The following is a 26,077-nucleotide window of genomic DNA, read 5'->3' on the forward strand; positions in this document are numbered from 1 at the left end:
TAGGACAAAAAATTACATAGGGCACCAACAGTGTCTGTTGTATAAATAGGAGGTTTGGAGGAGAACAAGAGGGTGGAAAGGTCTGTAGTTCAGGGGTTCACATCCTTCATGAAGCTTCTTTGAGTTAAATCAATTCCACAAATTACACATTTATCTTATAATTACAATCTAAACTTGAAATTTTAGGCTCATTGTTTAAGTGTTATGGCTTTTTTTCAAAATTCAAAGTGATTATTTCATGTAATTTGAGCATGTTATCTTCTGAAATCTATGCACAATCTTTGCACAGTATGTTTTATATTACTATATATACATATTACCTACTGCTCCTTCTGTACATTATTCACCCTCACCCATGTACATATGGACCCTATACCCTTGTGTTTCACACTGCTATTTATTTATTTTAAATAGGCTTCTTTTGCACTTCTGGTTCGATTCAAACTACATTTCATTAGCTCTGTACATGCACCTTGCACAATGATAATAAAGTTGAATTGACTAATATTTTATTAAGGTACATTGTGATTACTTGTAACCCAGATGTAGACTGGTGTCCGGGTTAAATTTAAATACATTTAGCCCATTGAATTAAGCTGCTTGCTATCCTGGCTCACTTCATTGAAAGCAGATTTTCCCAGAATGTTGGTTGTTATGGTTTTAAGCTTTCACGTTTATAGCTTTTGGGCGAGTTGCTTATCCAGAGCTTCTCAACAGCACTCTATACTTTCCATCCAAATCAGGTCCTCATTCTTGTGCAATCAGGTCAGGGTCTGAGAAACTGAATCCATGTTAGAGGTGGATTTGTAGGATGAGTTGGTACAGCAGCAAAAAAGTATGCATGTCTGACTACTGCGGAAATGTAAATAATACACGATTCAGTTTTATTAGTTTCACTAGTGTTTACCTGTGACAAATGTGAGCTAGTTAACTATACAACTAACCAACTGCACACCCCAAAAAGCACCATCATCCACATCTGTGGGTCAAATGGTTGGCACAATGTTGTAAGCACACATTAAGAATTTTTCTCTTATTGCATCAAGCACTCAAACCTGTTCCAGCATGATATTCCCCTGTACACAATGTGTCATCCATAAAGACAAAGTAAATGTGGAAGAACTTCAGCAAAGAGCCTAACAAATCCCCACTGTACACTATTAAAAGGAAGTGGGATAATGACTGCACAACAACCCTTCTCCTTCAACATCAGTTTCTCACCCCACTAATGCTCTTATACACTATGTCAGGTTTTGGAATGGGCGCACAGTCTGATTCTCAGCTGTCCACATACTTTTGATCATGTAGTGTAGCTGTGTGAAAGTTTTATGATAACCGTATGCAATCATTACACTTGTAGATATAACTTATTTAGGGCTGCAACGATTATTTTGGACGATTAATCAGATGATTCCCCACCTCTCTCGAATAACCGGATACATTTTTCCCCCACACTTTTTGCTTGTATCCTCATTCAGGGTATTTATGCATAAAAGTGTACTTAAAATGCATGAGCAACATATTGATTTTAGCTATCTTTAATTCTTTTTTATATAAAGTTTATAGTGGCTGCTTGTTGAGTGCATTGGGGATTTCTCCTTTGAACAAATTCACTCATATCGGGTTGTTTCTGTAAAAAAACAAAACAGCATTTGAGTATGCAAGTTAAACAATTTGTGTAAATCAACATTTATATTGCTTTTAATAATAATTAAATTAATGTTAAATTGACCACAATGCTTGGTGGGAAGGACTTGGGGTATATAGAATGAAGAATGCTAAAGATGGAGCTGCCAGACAAGGCCAAGGAGGAGGTTTGGATGTGGTGAGGGAAGACATGCACAAAGAAGAAGTTGTTTTAATTACGTGAGCATTAATTAACATGCTATTGACTATTATACTATTGGTAGCTATTAGGTGGCATTTTTAGTTGAGGAACTGTACTATTCTTTGTTGTGATCATTTGATATATTTTGTTACACTTTTTATCAGTTGTTTTCAGTCATTTATGCATGTGTTGTGGTAAGTAAGACAATGTTAGGGTGAGTGTAATGAGTAAATATTAGTTCATGTGCTGTATGCATATAACTTCACATACTACAAACCCCCGAAAGCCCCACACTGCAAACGACCTGCATCTGGCCAACAGCCTGAATGAGTATTACTGTCGCCTTTGTAAGACAATGGGACAGCCCTAACATCCCACCTCACACATCACTTCCCTCCTCCCCCAACACAAGAACGACGCTCTCCATCCTGAAGAAGAGATGTTCACAGAGTCTGCAAGATACAGAACTCACACAAAACAGGCAGACAGACTCTGTTTCTCTATCTGCCCTGAAGTACTGGGCTGGTCAGCTTTCCCCAGTGTTCACAGACATCGTCCACACCTCGCTGAAGATATGCCGTGTGCAAGCCTACTTCAAAACCTCCACCATCTTCTCTGTTCCAAAAAAGCCCAGGATTACAGGACTCTATGACTACAGATCAGTTGCTTTGACATCAGTAGTAATGAAGTTCTTTCAGTGCCTTGTGCTGCCCTTTATAAAATAACAGAATCACATAAAATCACAGACCCATCAGAGCAAACAGGTCTAACTGCAAAGTTAACATATATTTCCAATTTATCCTCCAGCACCTGGACTCCCAAGGAACCTAACCCAAGGTCCTGTTTGTGAATCTCAGCTCTGCCTTCAACACAATCATCTTCGCTCTGCTACAAGAAAAGCTCTCCCAGCTAAGTGTGTGTGATTCCACCTGCATGTGGATCACAGACTTCCTGTCTGACAGGTGACAGCACATGAAAATGAGAAAGCGTGTCTCTGACCCCGAGACCATCAGTAATAGTTTTAGATAGCTTTAAGACCGTGTTATTTCTTCTTTACTTTTTTCCCCTGTACACCCACAGCTGCACCTTCAGTCAACAGTCTGTACGACTACTCAAGATTGAGGATGACACCACTCTCATAGGGCTCATTTCTGAAAATGATGATTCTGCCTACAGGTGTGATATTATCCATTTGGCAGCCTGAACATCAGCTTTCTGATTAAAAAAAAGAACACACCAGCGGTTGTACTTCCTGGAACAACGAAAGAAGTTCTGCTTACCAAAGTCAATGATGGTGCACTTTTACACCTCATAATTGAGTCCATACTCACCTCATTCATCACCATCTGGTACACTGCTGCAACTGCTAAAGGCAAAGGCAGACTGCAGTGTCATCCAGTTTGCTGAGAAGATGATTATCTGCAATTTTCCACTTCTAATGAAGCTGTTCACTTTTAGGTCCCTGATGCAGGCAACTAAAACTGTTACAGACCCTCTCAACCTGGACACAAACTTTGTGCCACTAATTTCTGGCAGTAGGCTGCAGTCCATCAGGACCTGAACCTCACGCTACAAATTATTATTTTTTTTCACATCTGCAACTGACCTCATTAATAATACTAAGAACCCACCATCATCTTTTATCTGCCTCCAAAATGTGTTGTCACTGACTTTATTTATTACTTCATTTTATTTTCCTAATTTCTATAATTTTAATTTGTATTATATATGTATGTATATATAATCATATATTTTTATAGCACCATCACAGAATAACAAAAAAACATGATACTTACCAGTAAAGGTGATTCTTATTCATGTTGGTTTTCATTCAGTGATGTCAAGTAGCTGGCAGAAGTGGATGGACAAAGAATTGTTGAATCTGAGCCCCTACTTATGCAGTGTGTCAGAATAGCGAAACCCCACAATAGCACATACTCCCTTTAGTTAAACGTGTTGTTTGAACATGACTCTCAAAAACATTTTCAAATAGAAGCGCCCACAATCTGCTATCCCTGTTACAGCAATACACATAATAGCCATGTGTAAAGGATATTAATTAAAATAAAATTAGAGATGGCGAAATTAATTCGTAAACATTTGTAGTAAAATAGATGACATAAACCTGGAGGCTGGTTAATTGTATTGGGCATCTGAATGCCGAAGTTATCTGGAGTTATATGAAAGGATTATTTATTGTTCGAGGGTATTTAAAAGTCAAAACATTAAGTTCACAGTTTAAAGCTTGGACTTCAAAGCTGAACTTGGAACAAAGAAGAAATTGGAGTATACATTTCTGAGATAAAGCATTTGGAGCATCTGAAGACCAGTCCCTAGGGCTTGCAAATGGTCATTTCTTACATTGCAGAATAAAGACAGATGAGGGTTATGCATGTTGTGGAGATGTGAAAAACATGCTTTGTTAATAGTTGCTGTTTGTGCTTTTTTTTTTTACTTCTCAGGCTTGAATGATGTCTGAGCAGGATCTGGTGGAGATTGTCCAGATTGCTGTGGCTGACTTAAACCATGAGGAAAATGATGCAGGTAAAAAAATCACTAATGCTTACTGTGGTTTTATAGATATTATATACAAAACATCCTATAACACTTGGCTGGATTTACATGCTCCCTGCGATTTATTTACCACGTTTATTTTCTAGTTGTTTTTCAGTTTCAACCATTTTGCCTAATTCCACTTACATTTTATTAGCCCAATAATTGATTGAGTCTTATTTTAAGATTTCCTTTGAATTGTTAGATTTTTTTAATTTGTCAGATAATCGTCTTTGTGATTGGTCTAGGTGTTCTGGAGAACCATGAGGATGCTGATAAGCCTGACCGAAAGCGAGCAAGGATGGAAAACAGTAACCAGGATATTAAAGTAAGATTAGCACTCATTACAAGATAACATAATCTGAAAATAACATCATTTACATTATAATAGATATGAAGCAGATTAATACAAATGTGAACTTTAGACATTGAAGATAAAAAAATACTCCTGACAAAACAGGTTAAAGAATTTATTAGCTCTGTGGTGCACCACATGACACTTTACTATATTATTAATGAATAAATCAAGGAAGGTTAAAAAGAAAGAATAGGTCAGTTTCATGACAGTTATCTTCGTGTATTATCTTAGTATTTTAGTTTGTGAAGGTTTGGGGTTGAGCAGCTTTGTCTTATAAGAGACAAAACACACACACACACACACACACACACACACACACACACACACACACACACACACACACACACAGTTTGGCTAGGCATTGCAGTAAAAATTGAAGCATGGTAGTGGAAATTGCTTGATCCTCGATTGCTTTGCTTTTTAGAACCTCAACAGCATGTTGTATTGTCCATGTGATTTTGAGAATGTTGAGAGCAAACTTTTTGCACCAGTCTGTATGTAATCTAAAGCTAAAAATAAGTTGGGGCATGCAGCATAACATTGATCAAAAGAAGAGTAAATCAGGAAATCAACAACAGAATGTCTCAAACTGAATACATTCCACATTTCAGAATGCCCATATTTTACTGACATCAACCTCTTTGAAATTCTGTGATCTGAAGCAGGCTGTTCATACGAGAAAAAGTATGTTTGGACTGAAACAGTTTTGTAGAGAATGGGCCACAATGCCTGTGGTTCAGTATTGATCAGCACCTACACAATGTGTCTGGCTTAACATGTTCCAATAAATGATTATTTATTTATTTATTTTTACTAATTACTACATTTGAGGCATCACATGCTTTTTCCGTTCATAAACGTGCTCATTTAAACGACTCGGCAGTGTAAAGTCTTACGCGTGTTCTTTATTAAATCCAACTTTAGTATATTACGACTTCGCAAAGATGAAATCCAGATTAAATTTTACGATCCATTTATGGAGAAATCCAGATCGTTCTAAAGGGTCCATAAACCTTTTTTTTTTTTTTATCCTGCAAGTATAAATTCTAGGTAGATCAAAGTTTGATGAAAGAGGAACACAATAGAGTTAATACATAATACTTTGTTGGATGTTTGATCATCGTACCATATGAGTATCTGCCTGTATTTTTGCAGGCAATGTTAATGTCTATCAGCCAGGCTATTTGCCAGAGGTTAGACAACATGGAGGCAAAGCTGCAGGTGCTTGAGGCAACATGTAGGGCCTTGGAGGAGAAGTTTGACACTATGATGGGAAAAAGCCCAGGTGCAATTCAGGTGCCAATGGTGGCCGGATCACCTTTTGGTGCTACACAGACGTGTGACAAAGTTCGCTGGTGAGTAAAGTATAACTATGATCTGTACAACAGGAAAACATTTCATATACCTTTTGAGTTTCATTAACAGCGTTCTGATGGTTGTGTTGTCAGTGTTGTGCCCCAGACCAACGTGGTAATGAGCAGCGAACGAAAACCAGGCCAAGAGGAGCCACTTGCTCGTACCACAGACTCACTGGAGAATCTTCTTAGCAAGTGAGGCATTTGTCCTTCGTGTTATTTTCACATAAATAAAATCTCCACTTGTGAACCAATCATTGGAATGTCAATAAGCCAGTCATCATTGTTATTGCCTTTTTTTCTACTGCTATTGATTGAGGGCAAATATCTTGCTTCAATTACATAGCGTTAATTAATATAGTTTAACCAAATATTTTGAAGGTTCTGTTTTTATTAGCTCTTAATGAATGTAGTAGGTCATTTCAGCATGCTAATTGTGTCCAAGGCTCTGACACATGATTTTTTGTAATATATTTAGTGAATCAGTAACACCTGAATATTTGGCTGACAGTACGGTGGGCAGAGGGAAACAAAAAACAATCGTCTTAAAGGTGCCAGGGCCAGACGAGAGTCAGGAGGACCAAGACAGTGGATCAGAGGCCAGCGACTCTGTGTCCAATAGTGGCCAGTCTTCATCGCAGAACCCCAACAATGTCACACTCATCACCCTGAACTCAGAAGGTAGGAGGCAGGCTTTAGACGGCTGTGAGAAAATACAGGTTTGTTTGGCATGCTTTTGACCAGGTCTGGCTCATGTATTTTTAGATACTAGGTTGGAAGTGAGAAGACTGATCAGCAAAAAAATGTGGTTCAAGTCCTTTTAAATATTAGATGCTGTGTGTGTGTGTGTGTGTGTGTGTGTGTGTGTGTGTGTGTGTGTGTGTGTGTGTGTGTGTGTGTGTGTGTGTGTGTGTGTGTGTGTAGATTACTATCCTTTGTGCTCAGGAAAATCTATAGGATTTTTTAATTGTTCGACCAAGCTACATAATGTTGTCACCACAGGATTTGCTGATAAAACAAAAAAGAAAAGACTGCATTTTCTTTGGTCTTTTTCTGTTAATCATAAATAAGATTTAGTAAAATTGATTAAGGTAAGAATGAATATGGGAGTTTTGTGTGTGTATTTAAATCAGCTTTGGACTGTTTTTGACCGTTAAGGATCTGTTGAACGACTCTTACTTGGGAATCGGCTTCAGTTATAAAAGCTGCTTCTGATTGAACAGCTTCTGCTTTTGCTTTTATTATTTGCTGTCTGGATTGTGGTTTCTGTGAGAGGCTTTGTGCAATTCACAGTCATATCCTATGCATATATCCTGTTACTTGAAGCTGTAAAAATTTTTTTTTTTTTTTTTTTTACTTATTTTTTTGAGTGTTTGAGTAGCTGCAGGGCAACACGTGGTTCTTAAAGAAAACTTTAAGCTTTCTTCAGCCCACATGTCTTTCTTGTGTTCAGCTTCTGTCATCATCAGTCACGGCTTGGCTCCGTCTGTCAAGTTCCACTGGAACAAACTTCTTAGGACCAACACTATCACATTAACTAGCTTTGATTCGGTTAACAGCACCCGTTGTGTTCTTGCTGTCTCTGTGCTTTTTACTGCTTTGCTGTTTGATACATATTGGACACCCTGATAGTATTATTGTTATGTACTGAATCATTGATAGATAATTGATCTTTCATTTTGGTGTTTTCCAGCATCTTGATGGGAATAATATCAGTGTCTTGGATTTAGGGCCATTGTGTAAAACAAGATGGAGACAGTATTGTTAGAGTGATTCACGTCATTCTAATTTACACAGTGTTTAAAAAAAAGCTCCTGCTCTGCATCTAATTGAGTTACAAATAGCATGAACAGTCAAGTCCGTTTTCCCTCCCCCTACTTCCTCTCATGAGGTATACATATTAGCCACTAGGGGGCAGTTTTGTATCATGGCCTCATCATTGTGAAACTTGGGAATACCTACTTACAGATTTTTCGATAATTGGGTTGGGGGTTAGGGGTTACATCTTCCCCAGCCCCCCTCCCCCGGTTAGTCTTATTTCTTTAAAGATATGCACTTGTCTGCTAGTTGGCAGGCAAGTCATAGACATAGAGACTAAATAAACAATTACTACATTTGTGTATTATAAACAGCGAAGCAAATAAACTATCCAACCTAATATAAAACATGGTAGAAAAATAAACAAGATGGTTTAATGCCATGTTTCCCAAGCTCACCCCTCCTCCACATTTTTGCTCGATTACCGATCATGGAGTACCAGTTGTCTGTGTTCTTAATTGCCTGGTTCATGTGGTTTACTGCAGGACTGAACACACTGCTGCTTCTTTCTAGATCTGTCACAGTTTTATACGACTGATTGAAGATGTTTTATTTAAGCAGCTTGCTGTCATTCTGTTTATTCTACCATTACCCATGGGGATCAATAAAGTCTTTTCTTATTAAACCTCAATTCTGTAGTGTCATCTCTGACTGTAGTTCCAGCTGTAAGGTTTATATGAATGCGATCAGGGCCTGGGACGATCCACTTAATCTGATTAAAAGCCATGAATAATATTCGATTTTGTGTATTTTGATGTAAAAAATGTTTCCTGGCTTCCGGGGCTGTATTAGACAATATTGCGTGCCATCAGCAGCAACATCATTGAAAAAAATTCTTTTGAATTTTTTGAATGTGTGTGTCTGCACATTAAGTAGCTCTGGGGAAAGTTTTAATAGAGACGATTTACACATTATTACTGCTTAATTTAAAATTGTCTTAGCTTATATTCAGTTGTGTAATATAATCCGCTCTTTCATAATATTTAGATATTTATTGGACTGTGTTTTTGTTGCCTACTATTCACATAAACGCTTTATGGACACAATTTAGAAACACCAAGAGATTGTAAAACCATTTTTACTGCTATTATGAAAGTTTTGTGGAATCCTGCTTTGTTTGGAAAACAAAAACAAAAACACTTTGTCCGAATGAAAAGATTTTCTGATCCATTTTTACGCACCCTAAAGGGATGTTTTGGCTGGCATATGAAAAACAAATAATTAACATAGGATGATCATGATGGTCTCTTTCTCTCGTGTTTGTCTGTGCAGAGGACTACCCTGCAGGAACATGGCTCGGGGATGAAAATAACCCGGAGATGCGTGTGCGCTGTCCTGTCTCTCAAGGCGACATGCTGCACATCAGCAGTAACTGTCGCACACCAGAGAAGATGGCGCTCACGCTGCTGGACTACCTGTTCCACCGCGAGGTGCAGGCCGTCTCTAACCTGTCCGGCCAGGGCAAGCACGGCAAGAAGCAGCTGGACCCACTTATGATCTATGGCGTCCGCTGTGAGTATTACACACACACACACACACACACACACACACACACGACTAACACATTATGCTTTAGCCTTTTACACACCATCTGATAAGGAGCCAGTTCAAGGGGTTGTGCTTTACTTTATGCTTCATTTTTATCTGTCCAGATCTTTTCACTGGGTTATTTGTGTTGCAATGCTCAAAAATCCTCGATTGTGATTGGCTGATTTGTTTTTTAAAACAGCACAGCCATGATAAGAGTGTCGGCTATGTTATATAGTGTTGACCCTAAATTGATACTCGTACTATAATAACGAATTAGATAAACTTACATATTTTCTTAGTTTGGAATTATAATATAACATATTGAATTTGTGCATTTGGTGGAGAGAAGCTGTGAGTTCTAAACAAAATCTAAAGGGTTACAAAATACAGATCGACTTAAATGTCAATGCAACATTTATTTACACCGGCATTTGCTGTTATAAGATCCTTTTCCTAAGCCATTTTATTTTGGCATGTCTCACAATGTACACACATATGCACACACTTAGCATTCTAACTGAAAAAGCCAAAGCCAAATTCAAAGCTCAGTGTTCCAAGGTTTACATGTGACGTGATCCTTCATGAACCTATTGTGCACTCTGTATCTAAGTTCATACTTTTCCCCATCCGCAAGCCAGATTGAAACAACTTAAAGTCAATCTTTATTACATATTTTTGCTCTGATATGGTGCAGACTGAATGCCCAAGGAAATCCAAAGTGGCATTTACAGAGATCATGTGTCACAGTACAAGTAAAGCACTAATGATTTTGAAAGAAGGACTGTGATAAATAAAGGAGAGCACAGCCTTCAGCCTAGACCTTTCCAGAAATAAGCTTTACTATAGTATAGTATAGTTGTCCCGAGCCTTTTAAACATGATATCAATTAAAAATGGACTTTAAACTAACTGCCAAGAAGACAACATTTCAGGTATGAATTATTCATTTCTCGACCAGTCAGAATGGACTGTAGGGTAGAAATTCCACAACGTAAGGCATAGTTTTCAAACATGGATTATACTGACAGTCTGCTAATGTTTATATTTGCTTTGTATATAAAAGAGAGGAATAGTATGGAATGTGAGGTCTGCTGCGACTGGAGCACCTTTTGTGTGCGCCCACACACACACACACACACACACACACACACACACATACACACACACATACAGTTCTCAGTGTGGAGAAGTGATAGCTGCTTTGATAGCTCAGCCACACCTAGACACTTTCATCCACACCCTTTTGGTTCATTCGACCACCCACACTTCCCGTGCCAGTGTGACCTGCTGAATCTTTGCTTTATTTTCCCAGAAACTAGAACCAGTTTATAGCTACACACACAGTCCCATATTGTTAGTACAATGATTGGGTTATCTTTTCTTGTCATGCTCTGGGTGTGAAGCTGTCAGAATGAATTGCACAGTGTTATCGTATCTGATGGAAAAAATATTTACACTTGAATGTTTTAAATAATGAAGTCTACTCTCACAGAATCTAAAAACCTATAAAGGGGCATGTGCTTGTTAACTGTGCTTTTGACTCTTTAACTCTTGAACAGTAATGGAGAAATAAGTGAATAAAGAATCATTAATGGTACTCTTTGTTTTTACATATTATTTATTTATTACATATTAAATATTGAAATCTTCTGCCTGTGACATTACATTTGATTGATAACCAATATTTGACATCATTTATATAACAGAACAGCAATTCAAATTCTATTTCAAGTTGATTTTGTCAGACCTACGCTGTACTGATTACTAAATTATTGAACATTTGATTGAATTTTTGGGCCAAACTGTAAATAATTTTTGTCCTGTGTAGGTCATCTTTTCCACAAATTTGGCATCACCGAATCAGACTGGTACCGTATCAAACAGAGCATTGACTCCAAGTGTCGCACAGCATGGAGACGGAAACAGCGCGGCCAGAGTCTGGCGGTTAAGAGCTTCTCCCGCAGAGTACCGGCTGCCCGCACTGGCTCAGGTAACACTGCCATGCTCTACCCAGGCATTATGGGCATTGAGGCAGTATTTAGTGTCTTGTTTGATAGTTTCTGTTTGTGAGACTCAGCTGCTCTGTGCTCTTGAGAGAACCTCGCTTCAAACTCAGAATGTGTGAGTTGGGAGGGTTTTCAAAAACAGATGGTTTTAATCCCAGCATAATGCTTCCTGTCCAATTTCTTCCTCTATGAGATCTGTGGGCTACCACTTCTGACCTGCTGGCACACACCTAAATATCCTGTATGAGCCCACCAGAGTGGTGTGTATGTAAAAACATACACACACACATCCTGCAGAGTTCGCTTTCTTCACCTCATTAGACTTTTGGTGATGATGCAGGAGATAGTGATGTAGTGAGGGTTAAGTGCTCATTGTAGAAAAGCTCCTTCACAGATCTAGATATTATATATAGAGATTATATGTCTACAAAAAAAATATATGAGTGGACCCCGTTCTAATTTTTTTTGTCACTTTATATAAGTCTTTATAAACGGACCCTTGTGTATTTAATGCAAGAATATGTGTTGTTCACTTCCTTTTATTATTTTCTCTTAAGTCCAGATATGTAAAGCTAAAAAATTCAAATAGGGTCTACTTTCATTTTTACAACACTGTATATGTGAATTCACATGTATATGTAAAGCCATCTGGGGTATGAAAGATTTTTACATGGACTTAAAAAAAAAAAAAATGTAAGAAATGCAAATCTAAATTAGTAAGCAAAGCATTTTAAAAAAAACATTTAAATAAGAATAAATCCCAACTTAAAATTTTGTAAAATAATAGTTGCAGTTCATATAATAGCTATAATAGCTACCTCATATATATCAGTAGAGGAATGCTAAGGATGGAGCCACCAGGTAGGAGGAAAAGTGGAAGGCCAAGGAGGAGGTTTATGGATGTGGTGAGGGAAGACATGCAGGTAGTTGGTGTGAAAGAGGCAGATGTAGAGTACAGGGGGGGTATGGAGACAGATGATCCGCTGTGGCGACCCCTAATGGGAGCAGCCGAAAGAAGAAGAAAAAGAAGAATAGCTCAATATTTTTATTTTATTGTTAAATTCTGTATCACTAGTGTTCCATCCAGGGTGTATTCCTGTTCGAGTAGCCTTTACATCCATGGTGAACCCTGACCATTCTGCAGCCGTTTGTGCAAAACCAGAATCACATTTGTTAATTTGTAGTTTCTATGAAAGTGCTACTTGTGGTTGCAGCTGGACAGCAGCGTGTATCGCCCAGCCTAGGTGTGGCTGCTGTTGACCACTGTGATGATAGTGAGTGTTTAGGCTATGGGGCTTCGTTTACTTTTGACTGCAGGGGTACAAGTGTGTTTGGATTGCTCACAGGCGCGTCCTTGTTGTGTTTTCAGTGGTGGTTGATGCTGTATAAACATGTGTAGCTTGGACATTACACAAGTGTTTCAGGAGTGTGTGATGGGGTTTCCACATGTGAGAAAGCACATGTATGCCTTTATGTGTGTATATATGTATGTATGTATGTATACCTTTGCTCGAGTCTTAATGTATTTCTTAGCCTTCAGCTCATGTATAAGTATGAGAGATTGTGTTTATAGTGATTTATTATTTACCATGTCTTATCTGTGCTGTCTTTCCTGTGTATCATTAGTAATATGTAGTCTGAGTCGCTCTGTCTTTTCCCTACTTGCTATTCAAAAACAGTCAGTTGACATAGACTGTGCACTTTTAAACTATTATACTATCCACTATTTTAAGGAATGTAAATATGTAATGTGTGTGCGTGCAGAGGGGGTCTCAGTAACAGAAACGGCATCTTTGGAGAGCTCCACACAGGCCCTCCAGTACGCACTGGCTGGTGCAGGCCAACAGGTCCAGATTCACCGCATAGGAGAAGACGGACAAGTACAAGTAGTGAGTATACACATGCACAGAACAGTTCCTCTCCTGAGTATTCGAAACGGTCTAAACATTCCTGCACTGCTTTTCTTTCCCAGTATCTAATAGATGAGCACATGCTAATCTATCTAGTGTATGAGGCCCTGCGCTGTATACACGTGTGCGTTAGTGTTTAATAAAGCTATGCTCTGAAAGTTGAAAGCTTCCTGTGTTCCTCTCAAGAGGCTTTCAGTGATCTGTGAACTTTACAGCTGCATTTGGTCACTTCCTTTTATATTAGGTTGCACCTGTTCCCCTTATTATGATGTTATGTTAGTAAGATTTTAATAGTAATCCAGTTAAAAGGATATTTTAGAATGTGATAAAAAATAGATCCTTATTGCATGTAATTTTTGCTGTTCCTGCTATTTGGCTTTTTCAGATTTTTCCCCCTGTGTCTCTTTCTTCCCAAATGTGTATCTTTTTATACCCTTCTCCAACTCAGTGCCATGACAATTTTTATCTGTTGGTTTTTTAGCTGTGATTTTGTTCATTCTTCTGAATGGCTTTGCTGCCTGGAGGGTGTCAAAAAAAGACTGCTTATAATATTTGCAAGAGGCTAGGCCAAGTGCTGACTGTTTTCATCATTAGACACTTTCAAGAGAAAACAGTGAATTATTTTAACTAGAGCAGGTCAAGAGGGATGTGTGAGGCAAAACCCAGCAACTGGTGCTGGTAGATAAAGACATTAATCTCTAAATCATATATTTATACAAAAAAGAGTGAAAAAGAGAAAGAGAGAGCGAGTGGGAGGGAATGAGCAGCCAGGACCTACCGTTTAGTAGTTATTAGGCTCTTGACATTACACAGAAGCTTAGTGGCAGCAGCTGAGGCTGAAATTTACAAGGGCAGTTAATGCACTAGAGGAAATGTAAAGCGCACTGGCAGGACACGGCCTCTAAAGGCTGCTATGCAAATGCTGGCTTTAATGTGCACAAGAGAACCAAGCAAGGCCTCAATTTTATTCCTCAGAACAGCTGCTAGGTCACACACATGTGAACACACACACAAACTTGTTCTTTTTCCCCCTTATTTAGATTCCACAGGGACACCTCCATATAGCTCAGGTGCCACAGGGCGAGCAGGTGCAGATCACACAGGACAGTGAGGTAAGCGCCTCTGCTTCTAGATAGAATTATACTTTTTCTGTTATAATCTCTCTCTCCTTCTCTCTCTCTCTCTCTCTCTCTCTCTGTCTCTGTAATAATGTGGTTTGTGTAGATGTTTCTTATTCCAGAATTTAGCACACCCATTGAAGTTGACCCTCAGCCAGTTTTTTCCTTAAATCTTGGTCAGACAGACTTTTTTAAGAGGGTGTTGTAAAACATAATCACTTTTTTTTTCCTTAACTCAAGCATTTACCAAACACAATCATGACAGGTTCAGTAACCAGTAAATAAAACTGTTATGATCTCAGACACCTGAAGCTTATTAACATGCAATCATGAATTTTAGCAGTTGTGCAATGTAAGCGTCATTCCTTGAGACTAACGATCGCTCAGAGAGAATTATTGTCTCCTTCAATGCAATTCAGTGCCTTTCAGTTCCCGAGGTTTTGGAATGATTAGGGTATGAATTGTATAAGCAGTAATGCATGTGAATTACATAATATCCATCTGGAAACAAATCGCGCAACAGCAATCACATGTTAAGCCTCAAGGAGCCAGTTGTATATAAATGAATTAAGATTTTATCAGAGAAAAAGGAATAAAGGTAATAGAGTGGTTTCCTGTGGGTTTGAGGGCCCCGTTTGGCCCGATGCAACATCACAGTCAAGGGCTTTCCCACTTTTACTATCTACTTCCATCATAGTCAGTGTGTTCCTTCTGGGTTTTTTTTTTCCAGCTTCCTGACTTTCTTTATTTATCTCAATTATTCCAGTGTTCCTCTAATTTGTTGTCTATATGTATTCATATATCTGCTTTTTCTCTTTACACTCAGTTTCAAAGTTTTAAGTCACATCCTCTCTTGCTAAACCTATTACTAAAGCACTTTCATTCGGAATTGTTTTCTTTATTTTATAATTAATGTCGTCTTCTTCTTTCGGCTTCTCCCATTAGGGCTCGTCACAGTGGATCATCCGTCTCCATCCCCCCCCCCCCCTGTACTCTACATCTGCCTCTTTCACACCAACTACCTGCATGTCTTCCCTCACCACATAAATAAACCTCCTCCTTGGTCCATCCTCAGCATTGTTCTACCGATATACCCCATGTCCCTCCTCTGCACATGTCCAAACCATCTCAATCGCGCATCCTTGATTTGTCTCTAAAACGTCCTACATGCGCTGTCCCTCTAATAAACTCATTTCTAATCCTGTCCATCTCACTCCCAACAAAAACCTTAACATCTTCAGCTCTGCTACCTCCAGCTCCACCTCCTCTCTTTTACTCAATGCCACTGTCTCTAATCCATACAACATTGCAGGTCTCACCACAGACCTATAAACTTTCCCTTTCATTCTTGCAGATACTCTTCTATCACAAATCACTCCTGTCACTCTTCTCCACCCACTCCACCCTGCCTGCACTCTTTTCTTCTTTTCTCTTACGCTTCATTTTATAATTAATGTATTGCTTTAAAATAATGAGGTAGGTGTGGAAGCAAGAGCAGATAATTCAGTGGTAATATCAGGGCTCAGAAGGTTGTGGCTTAAAATCCCAGAGCTTTTAGTGACACTGGAGTTTATCATACACACCTACTCAGCTATGTATTTGGACCGATTTTTTGGAAATGTAAATTTCATAAAACTGTCTTTTTAAAAAAAATGCTAAAATGGAAAAGGCAAGGCTGTTCCAAAAAATATTTCCTGGTGAATATGGAAAGTGAAATATTTATGGCAACAAGCTGCAACATCTCCAAGTTGCACTTCACTAATAATCTTTGTATCAGAAAGTTAACCCAAAGAGCATGTATTTTTTTATTTATTTTTTTTATAAATGATTTAATGTTGTAGTCATATAAAAATGTTATGAGAAAAAAGAATAGGCACAAGAACTGGTGTTCCGTTTAGCGAAACATAATTAGTGCTTACGTTTTACGATGCAATAGCATTTGCTTGATTTAGTTTTGAATAAGATTTTCGGATCTGCTTGTTCTTATAAAGAATGTGACCAACTCTTTGCAGGGTTCTCACAGCTGTCAAAAGAATTCCCCTGAAAGAATTTAATCTTAATTATTTCAGAATCTTTAAGGAATTTAAGTTCTTGAAAAATATATGAAGATGTATAAATGAAAGGTAATTCAAATGTATAGCTTCTCACTGTGACTCAGTGGTCTGTTTGTTTTCAGTGAATAACCAGATGGCTCATTTCTGGCAAAAAACAAAACAAAACAAAAAAAAACGTTTATGCAACAATTTTGCCTGAAGTGGAATACAAAGTGAATTATGGGCTGTTCCCTGAGACTAAACGTTCTCATTTTGTTTTGCTGTTTGTGGCTTTTGGAGAACTAAATGCATTGCATTGTCATGAATTTAGAGATATTTACAAGGCAGATTCTGAACCAAACAGATGGTCTTCGGTGAGTCATGGATCAATTCCAGTCATGGCACTAGAGAGTGACACATAGTGATGTTTTGCATTAATGATGTTTGGTAAGGAATGTCACAGTTAAAGTCTTTTTTGAAGGGGTTTCTTGGTTCTATTTGACTATATCAGTAAATATGATGGTTACATCATTGGATTAGGCTACAGATTTGTGTAATAATTGAATTACAGGATTATATTTATGTAATAAATCTGCACTTTGATTAAAAGTGCGGCGATAAAAGTGTTTTCACACTGAAAAATATTTCTTGCTGTAAAAAGTATTAGAATCCTGTTTTCAGCCTTTAGTTCTTGGAAATGTTCCTGTTTTATTATGGTGCTTCATTATTTAACCTCACAGTCTCCCAGAACTTTATCTAAAAGCATATTATTCAGTATTATTCCACTATAAAACAGTACAGTTTGAAGAATATAATTGAAAGTTTTTCATTATAAATCCCACATCCAAATTCTTTAAACATTATCTAATTATCCACTATGATTACTGCAGCGTGTTAAATCTGACACTTTGTTGTTGAACTTGTAATTTTTTTTTTTTTACTTTAATTTTTGGTCAAAATGTTTTCCTCTTTTAGCCATTGTAATGCAAGTTTATATATATATATATATATATATATATATATATATATATATATATATATATATATATATATATATATATATATAAGAACAAGATCCAGGCAAAAAATAACATTGATACTTCCAAATTAAAAAAATATAATACAAATATAAAATTCTGCTGTTTTAAATTTGCCTGATTGAGTAATTAAGCAGTTAAGCATTTTCTGTGGGTAAAATTCAAAGCTCCCACAAGTAAAATAAAGGTTGTTAGCACATGTGATACAGTCACTAAAATATTTGTTTTGTATTGTCCAATCCACCTCACAGATTGAATATCTTTGATGTATTCTTCTTAAAATGCTATGAATAATTGGAACACCACTAAATTTAATGAGGGACTTTTTTTTTAAGGTATTTTGGTGTAGAGTTAAAAGTCAGACAGGGTGTGAGAACTAAGTAGAGAGAGCAGTGAGCAGTTACTGTTTTAGCAGTTATTAGGCTCTTGATATTACCCAGGAACTTAGCGGGAGCAGCTGAGGCTGAAGTTTACAAGTGCAGTTAATGTGCTCAGTAGTTAATGTAGTGTAAACGAGAGAGACTTTTGAAAAGGCCACACTAAATGCATGCAAATGTAAACATTGCTGTAGTTAATGCACAGCGAATGGTGGCTGTAATAATGAGAGCCTGAGAGTGCAGTGGGTGATAACCATTTTGGGTTCATTTGAGGAATGCCAGAAAACAGTTTTTCTCCTCTTTTAACTGTACTGATATTGTTTGTTTTTTGGAGTTCAAAGTCGGGCCTGCCTCATCAAAGCCATTTGTTTAAAAGTTTGAAAAGGAAATGAGCTCTTATTCCCTGCTGCTCACATATTCAGTGTTTGAGAGAGGAAGTCTGTCTGTGTGTGTGTGTGTGTGTGTGTGTGTGTGTGTGTGTGTGTGTGTGTGTGTGTGTATGTATATGTATATGTATATGTGTGTGTATATTAATATATTATATATGCGCGCGTGTTTGTGAATGCATGTGCTCCCTGCCCAGCATTTAGATTAGAGAATAATCAGGAATCTTATTAAAAAAAGATGAATAGTGTGCTTACTTATACTTCCACAGCAGTGTGATGGTTGTTCTTGTCTCCGATGCCATTGTGCGCTTTTTTGTGTTTGTTCAAGTGACTCTCATTTTTGTCTAGTGCGTGTGTCCTAGCCACACACACACACACACACACACACACACACACACACACACACACACACACACACACACACACACACACACACACACACACACACACACACACACACACACACACACATATATATATATATATATATAAAATGCAACATAAAAGCTTGAAAAGAAAAATGTGTTGACAGCTGGAGTTCTGATCTCCCACAGAGGATGACCAAATAGTCTGATTCATAGAAATACAAGGAATGCTAGAAATAAAAGGCTGCTGTGTTCTGTTTGCTCATTTATAATTCTTGAGGTTTAAAAGGAGGAACTGTGTTCCAGCTGTATAATTCTTAGTGCAGGTGTTTGTGTGTGCATACAAACGCTTTGGCTTTAATAGTGCTTATGTCTTTTACAGGGCAACCTTCAGATCCACCAGGTGCATGTTGGGCAGGATGGACAGGTAATATACTCCTCTCTCCACCACATACTTCTCTCTCTTTCTTTTTTTCTGTGTCTCTTTTCATTTACTCTGGATTACTTTCTTATTCTGTTGCTCCTCCATGATGTCTCCTCTCTGTCTGTCTGTCGCTCCTCTCTGTCTGTCTGTCTGTCTGTCTGTCTGTCTGTCTGTCTGTCTGTCTGTCTGTCTGTCTGTCTTCTCTGTTTCTCATTTGCTCATGTTTTCTCACAATGGTTTTGATAAAGTATGTTTAATTTTAGTTTCAGGATCTTAGGCATGGCTCTCTCTCTCTCTCTCTCTCTCTCTCTCTCTCTCTCTCTCTCTCTCTCTCTCTCTCTCTCTCTCTCTGACAGATCATTACAGAAAAGAGAATAATTGTTAATAGTAGAAATAGTATTTATGACAATAATTTTTGCTTTTTGTGTCTCAATCTGTTGCTCAATCTGTTGTCTATCTGTCTATCTCTCCTTCTTTGTTTTTGCTCTTTTACTTTCTCTCACACTCTCTCTCCTGATGTGAAACAGCGGTCATCCTTTAGCTTAGCTCCGTGTTCGCTTACATCAAAGAGGCCACAAATCAAAGGAGACCCATACTGGATTCACACATGCACCATTACGTCGCACGATGTGTATGCAAGATGACAGTTTTAATAGTGTGTGTAAGAGGAAAACAGCATCTTGTATAAAACTTCACCAATTATATTAAAATTACATTTTGCTCCCCATAAGCTTGCTTTTTAGGATTAAATTAGTTTTCTAGAAAATATGGCAAAGTTGCGATTCACTTATATTATTTAATTAGCTGCAGATCTACCTCAGTCCATCACACACAAATAGGGTATTAATTTCCAGTCCAAGAAATATTACACATCTCGAAAATTTTACATTTTCATTTACCTAATTGATATTGCTAATTAGGTAAAAGCTATTTCATTTGTAATTGTACACAGTGTGTGTCAGTATATGTGTTCTTACACGTACACTTCTGTGGATAAGTGTTTAGAAAGCACTCTAAATTAAATAAAATTTTTTTGCCTTTGTGCTCTACTAGATTTGAAATGAACCGAGCACCATAAGGGTAATGCGTAGATTGTCACCTTTAATTTGAATGTAGGTACACCAATATGAGTAGATCCATGTCGGAGTTACAACACATTCCATAAGCAATTCCCACATTTTATTGGATCAAATATAACCAAACAGTTAATTGGCAGCTGAGTTGTTTTTGGCCGGCAGTTAGACGTTTTTATCATTGCTTGATGCACAAATGTGGCATTGGCATTTTGAGTTTGTTACTGTTATGTTTCAACATTAGCACAACGAAGTTTCAATTCTAGTTAAGTAGGTCATCCTGAGGAAGACAAATCCAAACAAATCAATTCGAGACCTAGACAAAGGATTAGACATGCCAAAGCAAACTGTTTGCTACACCAACCACAAAAACTTGTTAAGATGTGAAAATGTGCTGGTAAATTTGTTGAAATAGAACACTGTGTGAGTGAGTGGATCAGAAACACTTCGGATCATCATGAAAAACTGTTGAAGTAACAAGAAGCACTCTCCATGTTTTGAGCAGAGATATGTCAACAACTTGCACAAAGAGATGTTTCAGCATCATGGCATCAGTGGATGTATACTCTTGAAAGATTGAAATACCCTTTGGGTTGTTTGGTAATCCCATTGGCAAAATGCTGAGTTTTTGTACTTCTCTGAAAGCAATGTTTCTCAGTTAGAAAGGGTTCTAAGGAGATCTCTTAAAGAACCAAATTTCCTTTATTTACCGTATTTTTTGGACTATAGGCCGCGTTTTTCCCACGTTTTTTACCTGGTTTTTCCCGGTTTCACAAATTTCAAGCTAAAAAAACTGAGCGACATAACATTAGACCAATGAAATTTTCAAACGGAAACGAAAAAACACACCTCACCTGTGTTCTGAGCTGCACGGCATCGGGAGAAAAACTTAACCAATGGATTTTTAAACGTACGACGATGCCAAAAGAAAAAACTTCAGAGAGAAATAGTTGTGAAAGGAAGAAGGAAGACAGTGAACAATGACTTTCTTGGTAGGCTACTGTTTAGATACAAGCCGTTGTAAAGCGTTGAGTCTGGGTCATGGGAGAGCTCACTAACTCCAGTTGCAACAGAAATCTTATAAGCACAGACAGGTTTCCAAAACTCGTGCTTTTTTATCTTTCTTGGCAGCAGAGTTACGGGTTAGTCAAAGAAACTTAGAAATGGGCATCAGAAAATAATAAGGACATATTCCTCGGTCTTGCACACATGCAGTAATACCGGAAAATGTGGCGGCAGGCTATTCCCAAAATGCCGCTCTGCTTTTAAAGGAGCCACAACATATTTCACCCGTTACACCATGTAACAGACACTTTCGTTAAACAGTCTTTCGTTAAAGCCTATGTAAAGTTCATTGGTTTCAGTGTAGACAGCTGCTGCTTATAGACAGGTGTGGGTTTTTATGTTCAAAATAAAAATCTTTGTCAAATTCAGTGGGTGCGGCTTATATATGGGTGCGCTTTATAGTCCGGAAATTACGGTATTTATCTTTTTCTCCTCTGTTGGGTAATTTGTCAGTTTCCATTTGCAAGCTCCTTCAACATACAACATTTCCAACCAGGGAAACTGAATGATAACATACTTCCTCTAAGTCACCTAAGCCATCCACCCATCTCTTTTAGATCAGTTGCTCGTTCTGTGTCACAAGGTGGCGTACAACAGGGTGCCCTCTTTCATATGCAATTACTCACAAATGGCTAGTAAAGCAATGATTCACAGGGACAGAGAATTTTCTATCAAACCTTCTTAAAGAGCATGGCCAACTTTGGCTGTGAGACTGTCAGGATTTAACCATGACAGGGCGATTGAATTAGATGCGACTCGGGAACTTAAAATTTAATCAAAATGCAAACAAGAAGTCTAAATCACATTTTGCTTAAAATGCACTTTTCCGGGTTTTTTTTTTTAACAATTCTTTTTTTTTTTTTTTTTTTTGTAATAATAAGTAGGTAAATTGGTGTGTGTGCGCATGTGTGTGCGCATGTGTGTGCGCATGTGTGTGCGCATGTGTGTGTGTGCGCATGTGTGTGTGTGTGCATGGTGTGTGGTGGAGTTTAATATTCTTGTAGGGTTAGAATGAGCATACATTTCCCTCAATGTTGAGAAGTGTGAAAGCACAAAATCTGTCAGTATGACTGCGTTGTAGACCTGGCAGAGTATCAACAGGGAAGATGTCCAGTTTTCTGGTGATGTCTATTACAGTCATCAGTTAGAAGGGATTTTCAAAAAAGTACTATACATGACAGTTTTATCTAAGATTATGCTACTTTTGGTCTCCTGGCAAAGAATGGATGATGTATAAAAATGGCTGCGTTTCCTCCATGGTTTATTCAGTATACATGTAAATCTTTTTAATTAGATCTGATGTTCTGCACTTTTACCTCATCGCGATTTTTCATGACAAATGTGCAGAAGCACAGAGCTAAAACAACAAAAACCATGCCACTACTAAATTACTTACAGACTGCTTGTTAAATGATGCGATGTGATGTCCAGGCCAGTGCAAACATACAGTGACTTATTCCCGTAACCCTGTGTTCCAGATCTGGCTCTATAGAAACGTAGCCACACAAACAGCAGAGCCGTTTCTTCCTTTTTCTTAGCGTGATTCCCATGGCGAGAAACAAAAATAGCTGTGAAAAATGTCAGCATTGTTCTGGTGGTAGCATCCATGCTACCTTATTGATGTTAGAGCTCTAAAGTAGGGCCAGGCAGGAGACAGGAGAGCACAGAGCAGCTTGTGTCTTCTGCCTTCTGTGTGTATATCTTGGCGGGAGAGAGAGTTTGGTTATTAGGCCTGAGAGCCATTGTGGTTTATTTCACTGGAACTATTCCACATCTCACTCCACATCAGGTCTCTCCATCCTGTCCAAGGATTTTTCCATGCATCTTCCCCTTCCTCATCTTTCCTTTTCATCTCTAAATGCTATTGTTAGATCCTCTGTCTTCTTCTGTCTTGGTCTTTCTCCCAACCAGTGGCCTCTGTTATATTCTCAGCAACGTTCAGCCTCACAGGACCTTGTCTAGCAGTGTGAATACTTTATGATGTTTCACTCTTATTTGATTTTCCTAGGGTTTGAAGTTTATGTTGAACTGGAGATTCTATTAGTCATAAATAGTTAAGTGGAAATGTTTTGGCCAGTGCTGAAAATGCAAATACTTTTGGAAATTAGCAAATGCTGAATTTTACGATTGAAATGCAGTTCAGTTTCTGGTCACTAACTGTGTTGATGTGTTTATTGGTTGTTCTTGGTCAAAGTCATGGTTTAGTCGTGTCTGGACCAAATGTCACCAGTAATACACGAGTTGAAGGTCAAGTAGCGCTGACAATTGAAAGGTAGCAGGTTTTTTAGCCGAGTCAAGTGTGTGAATTACAGAAAATTACAGAGTTCTTAAGACTTCTAGCTACAGTCTCTGCTATAGAGCTGTACCTACACTAGAAAAACACATTAGCAAAGTGGACATATGTCGAATATAATGTAACGTATCTAGTATTTTCTATCATTAGATTGCAATAACGCTAATATAAGTTTATTGAACCATTCTCTCTCCATTTATACGCACTTCAAGCTTGAAATCTTTTTATTTTATTTTATTGGCTGATCATTTGTGTCATTTATTTTCTAAAAATAGGCAAAATGATAGGAATTCTGAAATTTGAATAAGATTCTGGGATAGACTAAGAAGGCTGCACGTTTGTGATCAGTAATAATGTCCAGAAATAAGTGTTAGCTTATATTTAGTTGGTTGTAAACCTATATTCAGAAATTGTAGATGCATTTGATTATATTCAATGTGTTTTGAATTGAATGGGGGCAAACTGAAGAATGTTGCTAGATAGAAGTATTTTCTTTTTACTTTAAAAACATAGCCAAAAATAAACTAAAACTAAAACTGTAAACAATCAGATCAACCATGCATTATGGGCTTGTATATTTAAAGTAGCGGAACACACAGTAATTTGTATATTGCTTCTCATTCTTCCTTCCTGGCTGCTCCTTTAAGTTTTACTGAGGAGCTTGTCTTCAATGAAGAGATTTACAGCCTGCCAGCAGCGGCGCTGCGCATCACTCGTCTGTACAACGTCTGTGAGCAGAAGAAAACAGCCGCTTTTCTTTTAAAAAATTTCTGAGAGAAAGAGTGAGCTTTTTTTTTTTTTTGCTCTTTTATCTGATGGTTTTGCTCTCTGTGCTTTGATCCTGCTGACGCCAAGCCACAGTCCACATCCAGATGTAAAGATAAGAGCAAAAGACTGCCGATGCGGCAGAGTGGAGTAGGTGGCAAAGAAAAAACTCTGGTGTTGCTTAACACAGAGAACTCACTTCCCTCAACACATATCTTAAAGATGTACTCGATTAAGTGTATTGAATCATCATTCAATTGTACCTTTTGACCTCCATTAGACAGTATAATGCAGCTGATGCTAAGACAGAACAAGAGCAGCCAAAGCTCTAGACATTTTAATGCTCCTAAAGCTGCTCTTACATCCTCATCCAGTTGTCTCCCATTAATCAGATTGGGCTCAACACTCCTTTCAAACAAATCACTTCTTTTAGTAGGTCAAAGCTTTCCCCTCATTACGAGAGCTTTTGTGTTGAAAACAGGAATATTCAACTTAAACACAGGTCCTCATTTTGTTGTGCCCCTGTTGGGGTCACATTCTGGGGAATGTGTCGACACTTATGTCTCTTCTGAGAGAAGAAGAAAAGGAGGACTGGGTGAAAGAACAAGGGAGGAAGGGTTGAGTAACAACACCTCCCAGACGAGCCAGGTGCACTGTTGGAAAGGTTTAGTGTTTCTCAAGCCAGGAATCCTTTGAGGGTTTCTTCTCCCACACTGGACGCACAAGACACTGGGTTTAAAGCAAGGTTTTGTCTGTGTTTGGGGTGTCGGAAGACCGCAAGTTGAACAAATTCATATATAGTTTCCGGTAACCTGGTTACAGGGTCAGTGCAGTGTCTCAGAGGAACTGGATGTGTTTTTAGATTATAAGCCACAATTGGCCTTGAGGGTGTGTTTCTCGTTCACATGTGTTTCGTTTTGTTTGGGTCTGTTGTGGTGTTTTTTTCCCATAGCATTTTGATGAGCCAGCATTTATCCTGAGTCCATATTGAATTGGTTATAGTTGTGTGTTTATTTAGTCCATGTCCAGCTTTAATGATGTCACTGCTCTTTTTGACTGGTAAGCTTGTGTATGAATGCAGATTGTGTGTTTGTGTGTGTGTGAGCTGGTGATTCAGGTTTCCTCCATGTTAACATTCAAACCAGATGTTTAAAATCTTACTAGGCTAAGTACCTGCTTAAGAATTTAAATTCTTTTGGCTTTAACCCTGGATCCAGTTGCTGCCATAACTGAACCTCTGGAGTGCTACTTTCTAGACCCTCAATTAATTTACCTGTCTTCCCAGTGGTTTCTCATGAGGGGAAAAAATGGTCGTGCAAGGCTTTTCTCAACTCAAGAGAAATTAAACTGGCAACAGCCGAGCTCATGTTACGCCCTCAAGTGTGTGTGATGTTGAGCTCCTAATGGAGCGCTTCGTATTTCAAAGCAGCAGTGGATCAAGGTCTGCTGTGGTATTATAAAACCGAGGACGCTGACGGGATCAGAAGGCTTAACCCAGACGCACTCAAGAGAGCACATAAATATGATATGGCTTTAGGGGTAGTGTGTACTAACTTGTTAAAGAGAGTGACTCGAACATATCTTGTGTGCATGCATGCATATTGGTTCATGAACAGTTCTAATACAAGTTTGCAATTGAGCTTGTGCTTGCTTGGCGGAGTCAGGGAGCTGAAGGAAACTGATGCCCTTGCTGGAGTGCAGTGCTCTGGGCAGGAGATTGGAGCCTGGCTCCTAACGCTTATGGGTAAAGGACTCCAGATGTCTCTGGTAGAGTTCTGTGTGTG

At 38.2% G+C, this 26,077-nt stretch overlaps 1 protein-coding gene across 2 annotated transcripts in view; it reads left to right on the forward strand.

The window, feature by feature from the left end:
- banp (BTG3 associated nuclear protein) overlaps positions 1-26,077 on the forward strand; it is a 50,309-nt gene that overhangs the window by 910 nt on the left and 23,322 nt on the right. Inside the window, exons 2-11 of one of the 2 annotated variants that reach the window (XM_083547489.1) lie at positions 4,291-4,372; positions 4,630-4,709; positions 5,895-6,094; positions 6,188-6,289; positions 6,573-6,775; positions 9,185-9,424; positions 11,270-11,431; positions 13,212-13,336; positions 14,398-14,469; positions 19,056-19,100. In XM_083547489.1, coding sequence (XP_083403615.1) covers positions 4,297-4,372; positions 4,630-4,709; positions 5,895-6,094; positions 6,188-6,289; positions 6,573-6,775; positions 9,185-9,424; positions 11,270-11,431; positions 13,212-13,336; positions 14,398-14,469; positions 19,056-19,100 — 1,305 coding nt within the window. In that variant the 5' untranslated portion in view covers positions 4,291-4,296. The remainder of the gene's footprint in view (positions 1-4,290; positions 4,373-4,629; positions 4,710-5,894; positions 6,095-6,187; positions 6,290-6,572; positions 6,776-9,184; positions 9,425-11,269; positions 11,432-13,211; positions 13,337-14,397; positions 14,470-19,055; positions 19,101-26,077) is intronic. The other variant, XM_083547490.1, reaches the window with a different exon arrangement.

The sequence above is a fragment of the Silurus aristotelis genome (assembly GCF_946808225.1).
Source record: "Silurus aristotelis genome assembly, chromosome: 7".
NCBI lineage: Eukaryota > Metazoa > Chordata > Actinopteri > Siluriformes > Siluridae > Silurus > Silurus aristotelis.